The sequence below is a fragment of the Anomaloglossus baeobatrachus genome, chromosome 9 (assembly GCF_048569485.1).
Source record: "Anomaloglossus baeobatrachus isolate aAnoBae1 chromosome 9, aAnoBae1.hap1, whole genome shotgun sequence".
Taxonomy (NCBI): Eukaryota; Metazoa; Chordata; class Amphibia; order Anura; family Aromobatidae; genus Anomaloglossus; species Anomaloglossus baeobatrachus.
This window is the reverse complement of record NC_134361.1, coordinates 19,948,875-19,964,278: the sequence shown is the minus strand read 5'-3', so window position 1 is coordinate 19,964,278 and position 15,404 is coordinate 19,948,875. Positions and strand designations below refer to the sequence as shown.

At 44.7% G+C, this 15,404-nt stretch overlaps 1 protein-coding gene across 3 annotated transcripts in view; it reads left to right on the top strand.

Moving 5' to 3' along the window:
• RGL2 (ral guanine nucleotide dissociation stimulator like 2) overlaps nt 1-15,404 on the top strand; it is a 187,615-nt gene that overhangs the window by 131,691 nt on the left and 40,520 nt on the right. The window contains exons 1-3 of one of the 3 annotated variants that reach the window (XM_075323207.1): nt 1,929-1,984; nt 2,539-2,665; nt 2,814-2,915. In XM_075323207.1, the coding sequence (XP_075179322.1) occupies nt 2,829-2,915 (87 nt within the window). In that variant the 5' untranslated portion in view covers nt 1,929-1,984; nt 2,539-2,665; nt 2,814-2,828. Of the gene's footprint in view, nt 1-1,928; nt 1,985-2,159; nt 2,414-2,538; nt 2,666-2,813; nt 2,916-15,404 lie in introns of those variants that run through there. The other 2 variants (XM_075323208.1, XM_075323212.1) reach the window with 2 other exon arrangements.

Genomic DNA, 15,404 nt, shown 5'->3' with positions numbered 1-15,404 from the left:
TACATAGGAGCAGTATTATAGTAGTTATATTCTTGTACATAGGGGCAGTATTATAGTAGTTATATTCTTGTACATAGGAGCAGTATTATAGTGGTTATATTTTTGTACATAGGGGCAGTACTATAGTAATTATATTCTTGTACATAGGAGGCAGTATTATAGTAGTTATATTCTTGTACTTGGGAGGCAGTATTATAGTAGTTATATTCTTGTATATAGGGGCAGTATTATAGTAGTTATATTCTGTTACTTGTTTGTATATGATCCTCCTGAATTGTAAAGCGCTGCAGAATATGTTAGCGCTATAGAAATAAAGATTATTATTATTATTATTATTATTTATTATTATTATAGGGGCAGTATTATAGTAGTTATATTCTTGTACATAGAGGGCAGTATTATAGTAGTTATATTCTTGTACATAGGGGCAGTATTATAGTAGTTATATTCTTGTACATAGGAGCAGTATTATAGTGGTTATATTCTTGTACATAGGAGCAGTATTATAGAAGTTATATTTTTGTACATAGGGGGCAGTATTATAGTAGTTATATTCTTGTACATAGGGGCAGTACTATAGTAATTATATTCTTGTACATAGGAGGCAGTATTATAGTAGTTATATTCTTGTACATATGGGGCAGTATTATAGTAGTTATATTCTTGTACATAGGGTTCAGTATTATAGTAGTTATATTCTTGTATATAGGAGCAGTATTATAGAAGTTATATTCTTGTACATAGGAGCAGTATTATAGAAGTTATATTTTTGTACATAGGGGCAGTATTATAGTAGTTATATTCTTGTACATAGGGGCAGTACTATAGTAATTATATTCTTGTACATAGGAGGCAGTATTATAGTAGTTATATTCTTGTACATAGGAGCAGTATTATAGAAGTTATATTTTTGTACATAGGGGCAGTACTATAGTAATTATATTTTTGTACATAGGAGGCAGTATTATAGTAGTTATATTCTTGTACATAGGGGCAGTATTATAGTAGTTATATTCTTGTACATAGGGGCAATATTATAGTAGTTATATTCTTGTACATAGGGGCAGTATTATAGTAGTTATATTCTTGTACATAGGGGGCAGTATTATAGTAGTTATATTCTTGTACATAGGAGCAGTATTATAGTAGTTATATTCTTGTACATAGGGGCAGTATTATAGAAGTTATATTCTTGTACATATGGGGCAGTATTATAGTAGTTATATTCTTGTACATAGGGTTCTGTATTATAGTAGTTATATTCTTGTACATAGGGTTCAGTATTATAGTAGTTATATTCTTGTACATAGGAGCAGTATTATAGTAGTTATATTCTTGTACATAGGGGCAGTATTATAGAAGTTATATTCTTGTACATATGGGGCAGTATTATAGTAGTTATATTCTTGTACATAGGGTTCTGTATTATAGTAGTTTTATTCTTGTACATAGGGTTCTGTATTATAGTAGTTATATTCTTGTACATAGGGTTCAGTATTATAGTAGTTATATTCTTGTACATAGGGGAAGTATTATAGTAGTTATATTCTTGTACATAGGGGCAGTATTATAGTAGTTATATTCTTGTATATAGGAGCAGTATTATAGTAGTTATATTCTTGTACATAGGGGCAGTATTATAGTAGTTATATTCTTGTACATAGGGTTCAGTATTATAATAGTTATATTCTTGTACATAGGGGCAGTATTATAGTAGTTATATTTTGGTAGATAGGAGGCAGTATTCTACTAGTTATATTTTTGAATATAGAGAACAAATGAACGGTCACTGAAGGTAGAGACTGTGAAGGAAGATAAACCCTTTTCGCAGCAGCTGTCACTTCTTCCACTTTAGCTTCAGCTTCTGGAAAATGCATTACTTGGCGGGTGGTAACAGTGAGTGGAGAAGAATGCTGCTCCTGGCCGCAGAGAATATAAGGCTCTGTATCCTCGGGCGCGAGTAGACGGCATTCAGAAGGAGAAGGTATGTGCTGGATGGTTTTGTTTGTTAGAACTTAGCAATGGTTACTGTAACACTGTTTACAGAGAACATACAGTGTAACTAAACACAGGGCATTGTATATTCCTGCGATGCCGGGACTTTAAGATTTTTATGTGGAAATTGAGGAAATTTACTTTGCGTTAGTTCATTTCAGAATGAGGAAGTCATAGATACAGTATACACTATATATTTACACAACGCTCCGTTCTGAAAGCAGAAGGGCAGTAATCGCGCGCTCCGTCCAGTCTGGTAACGGCGGTGCCGGGGATCACGGCTCTAATATAAGGCTGTAGACACAAAGCTTTGTATACGCCGGGGTACTGGGTATTTTGTCGCTGCAGGAAACGCTCTCTTGCAGATTTCCTGATTCTCTTCCTGCACCCGAGGATGTGACGCAAGTCTTAGGACAAGGTGAGGCTGAGCCGTTCTTAGAAGATACCTACATCAGCCTTGAGACGACCCACGACCAGCAAGTTCTTATCGCTACCGGACATTGGAGAAACACGAAACACATTGCACTTTTCTTTTGTCGTTAGACGCCTCAACATTAAGGTTACACCTGGAAACTAGAAGAGGATCTGAGGAGTGCGTGACGCCTGCTCAGCCCGTCAGTGTGATATGCGGTGTCAGTGTGACACGGTGACGTCGGCTTCCTGAGCGCTGGTAAGTACAATCCCCGCACACAATCCTCACCTGTGTCACCCGTCACCATATTCCTTGAAGTCACTTTTTATTTTTAAGAAATGGAATGCCTAAAAGATTAATACTACTGGCTCGTCCGGTCACCATCTTGTCACTTTTTTACTTTTAGTCTGCGGTTACACACATGATCCTGCGCACATTGAAGACGGCGCTGGAGGAGGAGAGACGAGGAGTCCGACCAAGACAAGAGTCCAAAGATGACCATGGTGAGGTAAGAAAAAAGGACAAATCCATCACATGTTATACCACAGATACCACAGCAGCAGTGGATCTGCTGCTGACTGTGGCCCTGCTGCTGACTGTGGTCCTGCTGCTGACTGTGGCCCTGCTGCTGACTGTGGTCCTGCTGCTGACTGCGGCCCTGCTGCTGACTGTGGTCCTGCTGCTGACTGCGGACCTGCTGCTGACTGCGGTCTTGCTGCTGACTGTGGTCTTGCTGCTGACTGTGGTCCTGATGCTGACTGCGGCCCTGCTGCTGACTGTGGTCCTGCTGCCGACTGTGGCTCTGCTGCCGACTGTGGTTCTGCTGCTGACTGTGGTTCTGCTGCTGACTGTGGTCCTGCTGCTGACTGTGGCCCCAGCCTAACAACCAGAGTGGACAAACTTAGGAGATATGTAACATGTAAGTGTCATGGCAGGCGGGAAATGCCACATTGTACTCCATGATGGTAGGATTCATTACACATGGGTCACGTTGATTACAGGACGTTCGAGATGTTTTACTTGTGCGTCTCACATGTAGGACCAGGCTGCCGTCTCTTTCTCTCGTACAATCAGTTGTTTTCCTCTAATTTGTGGGTCCGGACGTAGCTGTCTATCGGCCACGTTATCTTCCATTGGTGAAGTTCTCTGTCACCTGGTCAACCAAAGAGTCAACAATAAAGAGAAAAATGTCACTGTTTTGTGCCTCTCCCTCTGCGGAGAAATACCTGACGGCATCTATGGCTATAGAGAATGAAACATGACACGGGGGATTGTCAGACCTCATTGTGCACAGCCTAAACGTTACAAGTCTGTTTTTACAGATTTTACAGATCTCATAGCTGAGGGAAGCTTAGGATACGAGGAAGAAGCAGAGCTCAATGGTATTTAGATTTTATTCTGTTGTTTTCCATGTAAAAAGCTGCTTAAAGGGAACCTGTCTTATGAAAAAAATGCTATTAACCTGCAGATATGGGGTTAATCTGCAAGTCACTAGGGTTCCGAACCTGCCTGGTGACGGCACTTAGAGCCCCACTGCCGAGAGGAAACGTACTTTAATCCTCCCGCAGCTTTCTGCTTCTAATCATAGGAGTGGGGCCGGTGCGTGTTTAGTCACTGTTTTGTGTATCTATTGGCAGCTATAATCGCGCTCCCCGCACTGACTGACAGACGCTAAGCATTAGGCTAAGAACGCACTTTGCGTTTCCACCTGCGTTTTAGGTGCTTTTTAGGTCCGTTTTGAGAAGCACCTTTTTCATGCCAAAAGGCATGCGTTTTGATTTCACAGCAAAGTCTATGGAAAATGGGGATTTCCTGACCGCGCTTTGCGTTTCTAAACGCTGCGTTTAATTTGCATATTTTGTAGCAAAAAGCATGCGTTCAAAGAAGCAGCATGTCAATTGTTTTTGCCATTTTGGGTGCGTTTTGCTAACAGTGAAGTCAAAGAGAAATGTCAAAAAACAAGATTCCTTCAAATTCCTGCATTTTACCTGCTTTTAATGTGCAGAAAACATGCGTTTTGGACATTAAAATAATGATTTCATATGTCCCTTTACACACACACATAGTCCGACAATTAAATTTACAAAAAAATATAATTTATTGCTATTTTTTCAGTAAATAGTATATTACCGCTATAATTTTAATCTATATTTCTATTTTCATTATTATTTCTTTAAATCTATTTCTTTCCTTTTTTTTTTCATTGTGTTTGACAGATTAAACTTTATTTAGCAGTGTCTTGATGTTCAAAACGCATCTGTCAAAACGCAGGTGAAAAAGCATGTAAAAAGTGATGAAAACGCATCTAAAACGCGGTAAATACGCATGCGTTTTCAGCGCTAAATTTCTGAAAAAGGCAACTTTGGTCAAATCAATTAAGCCCAAAATGTGCATTTAGAACTGCAAGTAGATGAACGCAAAGTGCGTTCTTACCCTTAGAGCCTGCTGTCAGCCAGTGTGGGGTGCGGACACAGCCACCGTTCTACATACCCTGAGTGGTGACTGAACCTGCGCAGACACCCCCCCTATGATTGGAAGCTGAACACTGCCGGGAGGATTAAAGAGTTATTCTTATCTCTAAGATCCTATCCCATTATGTAGTAGGTGTAATAATAACAATATTAGCAAATACCTCTAATTAGTAATGTAGTATTTTATTATTATTATTTATTATTATAGCGCCATTTATTCCATGGCGCTTTACAAGTGAAAGAGGGTATACGTACAACAATCATTAACAGTACAAGACAGACTGGTATAGGAGGAGAGAGGACCCTGCCCGCGAGGGCTCACAGTCTACAGGGAATGGGTGATGGTACAATAGGTGAGGACAGAGCTGGTTGCGCAGTGGTCTACTGGGCTGAGGGCTATTGTAGGTTGTAGGCTTGTTGGAAGAGGTGGGTCTTGAGGTTCCTCTTGAAGCTTTCCACGGTAGTGGAGAGTCTGATGTGCTGAGGTAGAGCGTTCCAGAGTATGGGGGATGCACGGGAGAAATCTTGTACACGATTGTGGGAGGAGGAAATAAGAGAGGAGCAGAGAAGGAGATCTTGTGAGGATCTAAGGTTGCGTGCAGGTAGGTACTGGGAGACTAGGTCACAGATGTAGGGAGGAGACAGGTTGTGCATGGCTTTGTATGTCATGGTTAATGTTTTGAACTGGAGTCGTTGGGCGATGGGAAGCCAGTGAAGGGATTGGCAGAGTGGCGAGGCTGGGGAGTAGCGAGGGGAGAGGTGGATTAAGCGGGCTGCAGAGTTTAGGATAGATTGGAGGGGTGCAAGAGTGTTGGAAGGGAGGCCAGAGAGCAGGAGGTTGCAGTAGTCGAGGCGGGAGATGATGAGGGCATGCACTAATGTTTTTGAAGATTCTTGGTTAAGAAAAGCACGGATCCGGGAGATATTTTTGAGTTGTAATCGGCATGAGTTGAAGAGGGCTTGGATGTGTGGCTTGAAGGATAGAGCAGAGTCGAGGGTTATATAGTATATAGTTCTTCTGATTCACTATGTCACTTACCCCATGTGCAGGGCATTGCAGCACCTTAGGTATCCATGGTTACGACAACACATATAGGGACAGTTAGTTACGGTAGTTAGTTGCTCGGGGTCATAACCATGGATACCTAAGTTTATGCAATGCCCTGAACATGAGGTAAGGGACAAAGTGAATTAGAAGAGGTATTCGCTATTATTATTATTATACCGACTACAGATTGGGATAGGATCTTGGAGATGGGAATAACCCTTTAAACTACTTTTTTTTTTTTGTTTTTTTTTAATCTTACTATTTATTGTATTCTACAGACTAAGCAATTCACTGTAAAGCAATAATAATAATAATAATAATAATAATAAATAATATCTAAAATAAGATAGGCTGGACTGTGATGAAACACTGTGCACAGTCTTCATGGAGTGCGGTGTGCTCCATCGCTCCATTCCGGCATCTGTTGTGTGAGTGTAATATATACCGTAGAGCTTGTCTGTGTATACAATGTATACTGTAGACTAGAGTGTGTGTTTAATGAATAACAAAAAGCATTCATGTGTGTACTATACAGACCCAATTCCAAAACAGTTGGTTTGCTATAAAAAAATGTGAAGAAAAGAAGAATGTAATGATCTGGAAATCTCCCCGCCATGTATTTACAGCAGAACATAGAACAGGTCAGAAGTTCAACGTTGGACTTTTTTCCATTTCCTTTGAAAAAAACCAAACCAAAACAACTCCTTTAGAAATTAATGTCAGCGACACATCTCCATTGTGCCCGGGCCTTGTCCTCCATTGTGCCCGGGCCTTGTCCTCCATTGTGCCTGGGCCTTGTCCTCCATTGTGCAGCGTCCCCTCCTCATACATCAGTCTGTACATGTCGGGGAAGGGAGGAGACAATTACTTGGGTTCTTGGAAAGGAATGTTGTCCCTTTTTGTCTGATGTTGGATTCTCACCGCTGCACAGTTCGGGTGTTTACCTGATTTTTTGCTTCATAATTTGGCAGATGTTGTGTATTAGGCTAGTTTCACACTTGCGTTGAACGGTATCTGTTGCATTGCGTTGTGTGACGGATGCAATGGATGTGTTGCATATAGTGGCACAACAGATGCAACGATGCAACGGATGCTGCAAAACAACGCAATTCGTTTTGTTTTTTTACAGTTTTACCGTCGGCAGACTACTGTGAACGATCAGCTGATCGCTAACAGTAGTCGGCCGCCGGGTGATCAGCTGATCACTCCCAGTAGCCGGCCGCCGGGTGATCAGCTGATCGTTCAGTTGCCGACAATGTGTGCGGGGGCGGAGTGTGAAGTGGGTGGAGCCGAGCGGGGCCATGGCTGAGGACGTCAGTGCCACGGGGACTGCATCGCTGGGGGACAGGTGAGTGTGTGTGTGTGTTTTGTGTGTGTGTGTTTTGTGTGTGTTGTGTGTGTGGGAGGGAGGGAGGGAGCGGAGCCGAGCGGGGAAGTGTCGGGCTCCCGGCACACGTAACCAGGGTTCCTTGGTTACCCGATGTGTACCCTGGTTACGGGTGGAGGGAGCCAGAGAGCATGCGCAGTGAAATCCAAAGGATTCCGCTGCTCAAAAAAACGTTACATGCTGCGTTCCTTCCGCCCGACGCAGTGTCAATATAATGACGCTGCGTCGTCCGGCGGATGCAACGCTGACACTTGCGTTACAGTGCGTCATCCATACAAGGCCATGGAGAATAGCGCAGTGCGTTAACGGACTGCGCTATTCTCCATAGTGACGGACTCCGCTGAACGCAAGTGTGAAACTAGCCTTAGTGAAATGGTGGAAGGTCCACACTGAAGGTGGATGGTTCATCCCTGAAATCATGGATAGCGCCTTTCATGATGTGTAACCTGCCTCTACCATAGGCTCTAATGCAGCCTCATGGTATCAGAGATGCAGAAACTGTACGCTGATCACAAGCTGGATGGTCCCTTTCATCCTGAGCCCGCAGGATACGGCGTCCATGGTGTCCATTAAGAGTTTCACATTATGATTCATCCAACCACAGAATAATTTTCTATGTTACCTCCATCAATTAAATGAGTTTTGGCCCAGAGAAGATGGCAGTGTTTCTGGATTGTGTCGATATTCGGCTTCTTTACATGATAGAGCTGTAACTTGAATTTGTGGATTGTACAAAGAATTGTATTCACAGACAATGATTTCTGGCAGTTTTCCTAAGCCCATGCAGCTGGGTGACGTCTATGGCGGCCATCTGAAAGCCGCCATTTTTAATACAACTTTAATTTTTTTTTCAATGGGAAGGGGGTCATGTGACACATGAAAAACAAAGAGAATTGCACAAGAAAAACATGGGTGTTCTCATTTTTTTTTTTTATAATTCTTTATTTAACCGAAGAACATGGAAATACATCAATCCAAAACAGTAGTGTGGCACCCTGGACAAGCCAGGTCGTCACAGGAACTACACCAACACACCCCACACCCCGGTTAGGCACACCAAAACCAAACACAAAATCCTTGTTGCCTTCCTCCAGGGGCTGATGTCCACACCAGGGGGTGGGCCAGGTGGTTGGTCCCGCCCACCGAGGAGTTCACAGTCCTGGAGGCGGGAAAAGCAGATCAGATTAGTTTGGAGTTCAGGAAAAGTGGGAGCAGGGCAGTCTGAAGTTGGTCCGGGTGTGTGGCCCGGACGGAACAGCAAGGTTGGCAGACGGTGGTGACCGTCTGCAGGAGAGGCCGATTAGAGTGAGCCGTAAGGACCGTGGACGGGCGGTGGCCCGGCGGTACCGGACCGGTGAACAAAGAGAAGCCAGCACCATCCGGCAGGGCTTACGGACCCCGACAAGGCTAGGAGTCGCTGTTGAAATTGTCAAATCCGTTAGCGAAGGGAACCTCCGGGGTTTCCCAGCAGTCAAGACCCGATTGAAGGCGACAGCTCAAACCGTAGAGGGAAACACAGTCCCCGCCAAGGCTACAGTTCCCAGGGCCAGAGCCTGCGGGCAAAAGGGGCTCCTTCAGCACCCATCCAAGCTGGGGAGCGGGTTACCGGTGGGAAGCCATTGGAACCGTACACAACACAGGTGCAGGGAAAGGCAGTCACCATCAACCTGCCGGGAGGAGAACAACCGCAGCCGCCTGTGGGACCCGTCCATCCAGCCGTTTGTTTCATCAGAGACTACGTGTGTGTTACTGGCTGAGTGAGTACCACCGCCGTACGGCACAGCGCTGCCCCCGCGACCCTGCACCTCGCCAGGCCCCGTAGCCTGCCTGCCAACCATCCCTACCCCTCACTGGGCCCCGGGACAACCAACCCCCCTACCCACGGAGGGGAGAACCAACATCCAAGCTGCTCCCTGTCACCGCTCCCGGGATCCCCGTCCAGAGCAGTGGTGGTGTCACCAATCTCACCACAACCGTGGGTGGCGTCACGGACAATATCCCTAAACCACACCACCCCCCTTTCACTCACGGGCGAGGAACGCCGCTCGAGTCCCCGGGATCCGGCCCACCGCTCGAGCCACCACCGAGCAGCAGCAGCAGCCGGACCCGAGCAGTGGGTGAGCGCAGCGTCCCCTCCTCCGCCCGCGACAGTAGCATAACATTTTACGACCATTGTACATTATCACCCATCAGGTTAACTGTAAAATCTGATAACTACCACACTTTGACTCCTCCATGTTTACCCGGGAATTTTCAAATATAGAGATTCTGTAGTGAGTTAAGGAAAGAAAGAGAGAGAGGCAAGTGGGTAGAAGAAAATATACCTTAGACAAATAGGAGGGAACACACAAAGGGGGGAGGAAGGGGGGTAAAGAGAAAAACATAAGGGCCACTAAGGGACAACAAACAGCCACTAGGCAGAGAACCATCATCTCAATGCCCCTCTGTCTAACGACAGAAGTAGGTCCCCTCAGTCAGGGGGGATCCAGATGCCGTATTCCGTGGAGAATTTAAACTCGATCCAGGGAAACCAAGTCCTGTGAAAAGCCTCCTGTCAGTCGTGGAGAGACGCCGTAAGGTCCTCCATATACAACAATTCATTTACCCTGTTCGGCCACATTGATAATGTCGGCGGAGTGGGGGATCTCCATCTCAGGGGGACGCACGTCCTGGCAGCCATCACCAGGAAGCTTAGGGTGTTCTCATTTTTAACGTAACTTTATTCATTATCGGGTTATTGACACATTTGTGACATGGAACAACGACAGTAACCCACTAAAGGATGTGCTCAAAGTGCTGCCCATTGTGTTGAATTGTCAACGCGATTCTCTTCTCCCACTTTTGACACACCGAGAGCAATACCGTAGAAATAATGATAACATAGGCCTCCTGTATCCATTGTGTCAGGTGCCCCACATCCTGGATCCTGGATCTGCGGTATTGCTCTTGATGTGTCAAGAGTGGAAGAAGAGAATCACATTAACAATTCAACACAATGGGCAGCACTTTGAGCACATCCTTTAGTGGGTTACTGTCGTTGTTCCATGCCAGAAACGTGTCAATAACTCAATAATGAATAAAGCTATGTTAAAAATGAGCACACCATTGTTTTTCTTGTGCAATTCTCTATGTGTTTGATAGGTCACATGACCCCATTCCCTTTGAAAAAAATTAAAGTTGAATTCAAAATGGCAGCTTTGGAAATGGCCGTCATGGGCATCACCCGGCCTCAAACGTTTTGCCCCTCCCATGTACTAATATGCCACAAACGGTAAGGTGATATCAGCAACCACTTCCATTTTACCAGGGTGTATCCATACTTATGGCCCACCCTGTACTTTTCAAGACTTTTGTTAATCCATTTCCAACTTTTTTGAGATGTGTTTCTGCCACCAATACCTAAATAAATTAAAATGAACTGGAAAAAATGTCCAACGTTCAACTTCTGATCTATGATTGATGTTCTGCTGTGAGTAAAATATGGCTGTAAGGGATTTCCTAATCATTGCATTCTTTCTTCTTCCTTTCATTTTACACAGAAGCCCAACTGTTTTCGATTTGTATATATTTTATATATATATACACTAGCAAAATACCCGCGGCTTTGCTTACAGAAAATTATGTGTTAATTTTTGGTTATACTCGCTAAGGATACATTTTCAGCTTCACCCTGAAGTTGACATCTTTAGGCTTTGTGCCCACGGGAGCTTGCTTCTGCGGATTTTGCCGCGGAAAACCTGTGGATTTATCTGGATTTTCCAGATAAATTCGCATTTTTTAGCATGTACAGACACTTCCAATGTTATCCTATGGGACATGGGGAGTGTCTGTGTCCACGCTGCGGAATGTGCGGCTGCGGAACATGCTGCGGATGTCCCGCAGCCGCATGTAATTGCTTGTCAATTATTCCTGCGGAATTACCTGCGGAAATCCCGGCCCTCCGCTATGGAGATAGAGGCCGGGACGTCCGCAGGTAAATTGCATGAAAGTCTGCAGGTTTACCGCAGCTATATCGCTGGAATCCCGCAGCTAAAAATAGCTGCTGATGCCGGCGGGCAGCTGCGGGAAACCTGTGGCCGTACCTGCGGATACATCCGCAGGTGCGATCACCCATAGGCACATGGCCTAAGATCTCTCACACAGAGATAAATCTGTCGCAGATCTGTGGTTGCAGTGAAATTGTGGACAATCAGTGTCAGGTTTGTGGCTGTGTACAAATGGAACAATATGTCCATGATTTCACTGCAACCACAGATCTGCCAAAGATTTATCTCTGTGTGTGACGGGGCCTTTAGTGTTTAATTTTTTATTGTCAACTCCTCTTTTTTGCTAGTTTGGCCTTAACAGTTGTTTATTTTTACATATCTGTTGTAACTCTGAGGCAAACAAAAAACAGTCCTTAATATTGTGACCCTTAGTAATCACCTCACACTAATCAGAGATACGATAGATGAACATATATAACAGAAAATGTCCTGAAGGAGCTCAAATTTCAATTATGAAAACTGCCTCACAGTCAGACTGTTCGAGTTGTCTATAGCAACCAATCAGAGCTCAGCTTTCACTTTACCTCAACGGCTTCAATGTTGAAAGTTGCACTCTTGTTGCTAAAGGCAACCAGAACGATCTTACAGTGAGGCAATAAATGAGGCCGCAGTAATTTGTGCACTGGTTGTTGACAGCCATTGCTCTAGTTACAGATTTTAGAGCGACTTATCAGGTTGCCCCACCTTAGTGACTATATGTTTTTTGCCCCTTTAAGAGCGACTCATTAGGCGCTATCGCTTTAATTCTTTAAGACCCTTTGGGCAAAAATAGGTTTTGCATTAAACACACAGACACCCATTTTCTGCTTTATTTTTATATAACCTAAATTCGGGGGGACAAATCTTGTGAAGTTGTGGGGGGGAATTTCGAGGTTTAATTTTCGCAGTATGTGTGTAATGTATTGTATGATATTGTCCGGCAGTAACAGGTGACACTTGTGTAAATAGTGAATGACAAATCAGAAATTGTACACATTTATTGAAACATTTGAATGAAATTTTTCGTTGTGCATAGTCTATACCTCCTGGATTTACCTTAGGACCTTTGATAAGTTTTGGGGCCACATATAATAAGGGGGATTGGTTTTGGAATATGAGATTCAAAAGTTTCAGATAAAAAGATTTCAGTATTAAATTAACCATCTTTTGTGAACCCGGTGATTTCAGAGTAAAAATTGAGACGTATACAGAGTAATCGGTGCGGTATCAGTAATGGCGCCGGGGCTGGTGTATACTGCCAACAGCAGACATCACAGCCACGCAGCGTCTCATGCAGTCTTTCTAGTCTTTCTCTTTGTATTTCCCTTATTTTGCTTGACCTGTATGTGCAGCATGATGGAAAATAACTTAAGCGGGCTTTACACGCTACGATTTTGCTACAGCGATCCCGTTGGGGTCACAGATTTTGTGACGCACATCCGACCGCTGTAGCGATCTCGTAGTGTGTGAGTCCAAGGAGCGATTTTGGATTGTTGCAAAAACGTCCAAAATCGCTCCTCGTTGACATCGGGGTCCGCTCCCAATTATCAATACTATCGCTTTCCCGTTGTTGTTCCTTGTTCCTGCGGCAGTGCACATCGCTGTGTGTGACCCCCGTAGGAACGAGGAACATCTCCTTACCTGCCGCCGGCCATAATGCGGAAGGAAGGAGGTGGGCGGGATGTTCGTCCCGCTCATCTCCGCCCCTCCGCTTTCATTGGGCGGCCGCTCAGTGACGTCGTTGTGACGCCGAGCGGACTGCCCCCTTAGAAAGGAGGCGGTACGCCGGTCACAGTGACGTCGCTACGCAGGTAAGTATGTGTGACGTGGGTGCGTGATTTTGTGCGCGACGGGCAGCGATATGCCCGTTTCGCACAAACAATGGGGGCGGGTCGCATGCTAGCGATATCAAGAAAAATATCGAAGCGTGTAAAGCCACCCTTACAGTGATGGCAGTGAGAACATATTGATGCCTGGGGACCACAGGGGGAGAGGAGACTAGTCCGAGGCTGCCCTGTGGCCGTCTTTCCCCCATCCTACTCCCTATGACTGCTGTGTACATATGGAGAGACCTCATAGTCAAAGGGTGCAGAGAAGTCCCACACATAGTCCCTGGACAACTTTTCAACAAAATAAAAAGTACACCAGCATCATCAGGTCTAGGAGAACCATGTAAAAATGCACAGTTTGTATTGTGAAATTTGGTGACAGGTGCCCTGTAAGTCTCAGGTGGCGGAACATCTCCCACTAGTTGCTAGTAAACTGGGCAGGAGCGGACATATTCTTGGCGCAACCTGTGCAGGGGCCCAAGAGGTAAGGAGGCCATTACTACCTCCAAAGCAGGTAAAATTGGGCCTCATGTGCAAAGGGCCCATATATTGTTCTTGCACAAGGGCCCTTTTCTGCCTGTGTCCACCAGTGAAATTGAATGATTAACTGGTGACCGGTGAATAACCCCCGAGTGATGGACGTCATCATTATTAGCGTCATCACAAGCGATTAGCAGAGTTGTATCTACAGGGAAATGTACATCAAGGATCTAGCCAGGGTCATCGCCTAAAACCCAGGATCATTGCCTGGAACGGACGCATTTCACTCTCAGACCCTTCAGAATGACACAATATCAGACCTTGGACTTGATAAGAGCGGCTTCTCTTCATCTAGGCGGTCATTAAATAACCGAAAGGAAATAATTTGCTAATTGTCTATTTTTTTTATTTTTCCATTGCCATAGATCTCATGGTTGATGTTGGGTGGCAGGGAGGCAACACCCGGCGTCCCCCATCAATTACCTGCCAGCCTGCAGGGTACAGGGTGGGAACAGCACAGCGCCATACATTATATAGTGGCTGTTCTTCGGTACTGCAGCTTGGATGCCATTCACTGAAAGGGATTTCCCCACAAACAAAGTTCATTTTAAAGTTGATTTTAATCAATAGATCTTGGAATAATACATTTCCACAATTGGACGTTATAGAAAAGGTTGCTGTGCTGAGAAATCTTATACATGTGTCCCTGCTGTGTACTGTGTAGTGGCTGTGTCTGACCGTACAGGAACATTCACCTCCAGGAGCTTTTCTAACCTCCCATTCTGCATTGTTAGTCATTAATATAACATCGGTCCATTTACAGCCAGAACAGCTCCTATTCTTGTGAAGATTTTCTGAAGTTTTGGAAGCGTCTGTGGTAGCAGAGAAGGGTCTTCCCCAAACTGTTCCCACAAAGCGGAAGCAACAATTGTCCACAATGTCTTGTGCTAAAACATTGAGATTTCACTTCTCTGGAACTAAGAGGTTGAGGCCGACCCTTGATAACGGCCCATAGGATCATCCTCCTCCACATCTGTATAGGAGGCAAAATGCAAGCAGGAGGTAACGTTCTCCATCACCAAACCCAGACTCCTCCATCAGACACCAATTCATCCGATTTTGAGTTTTCAGTAATATCACTTACAGGTGATGGGGTAAGAAATGTCACGAATAAGCCTGTTCCACCAGTGGCTCCTATTACAGGACTGCACTGGTATCAGTGAGATCTGTACCATCGGCCGTCCTATCAAATGTTAGTAAAGGCAGATGGCATGGAGGGGAACCAAATGTTATACACTATGGCCAAGAGGGCCAGATGCTGTACCCCAGGAGGTAACAAGACCGCATGTTGTACCCCAGGAGGTAACAAGACCGCATGTTGTACCCCAGGAGGTAACAAGACCGCATGTTGTACCCCAGGAGGTAACAAGATCGGATGTTGTACCCCAGGAGGTAACAAGATCGGATGTTGTACCCCAGGAGGTAACAAGATCGGATGTTGTACCCCAGGAGGTAACAAGACCGGATGTTATACACTGCTGTCAACTGAGTCAAATGTTTTACATTGTGGGAAACAGGGCAGGATGATACCCACTGAGGCACAATGGGGCTGCATTTAATGACCCAGTAGTTTTCTCCATGTTGTGCAGGTCTGCACTGGAGCTGAATACACAAAACCCAGAATGCAGGGGATCCATAAGAAGTATTGGTTGTAATTGTGGACATACGCCTAACATTTACATAATCGATTAAAGCAC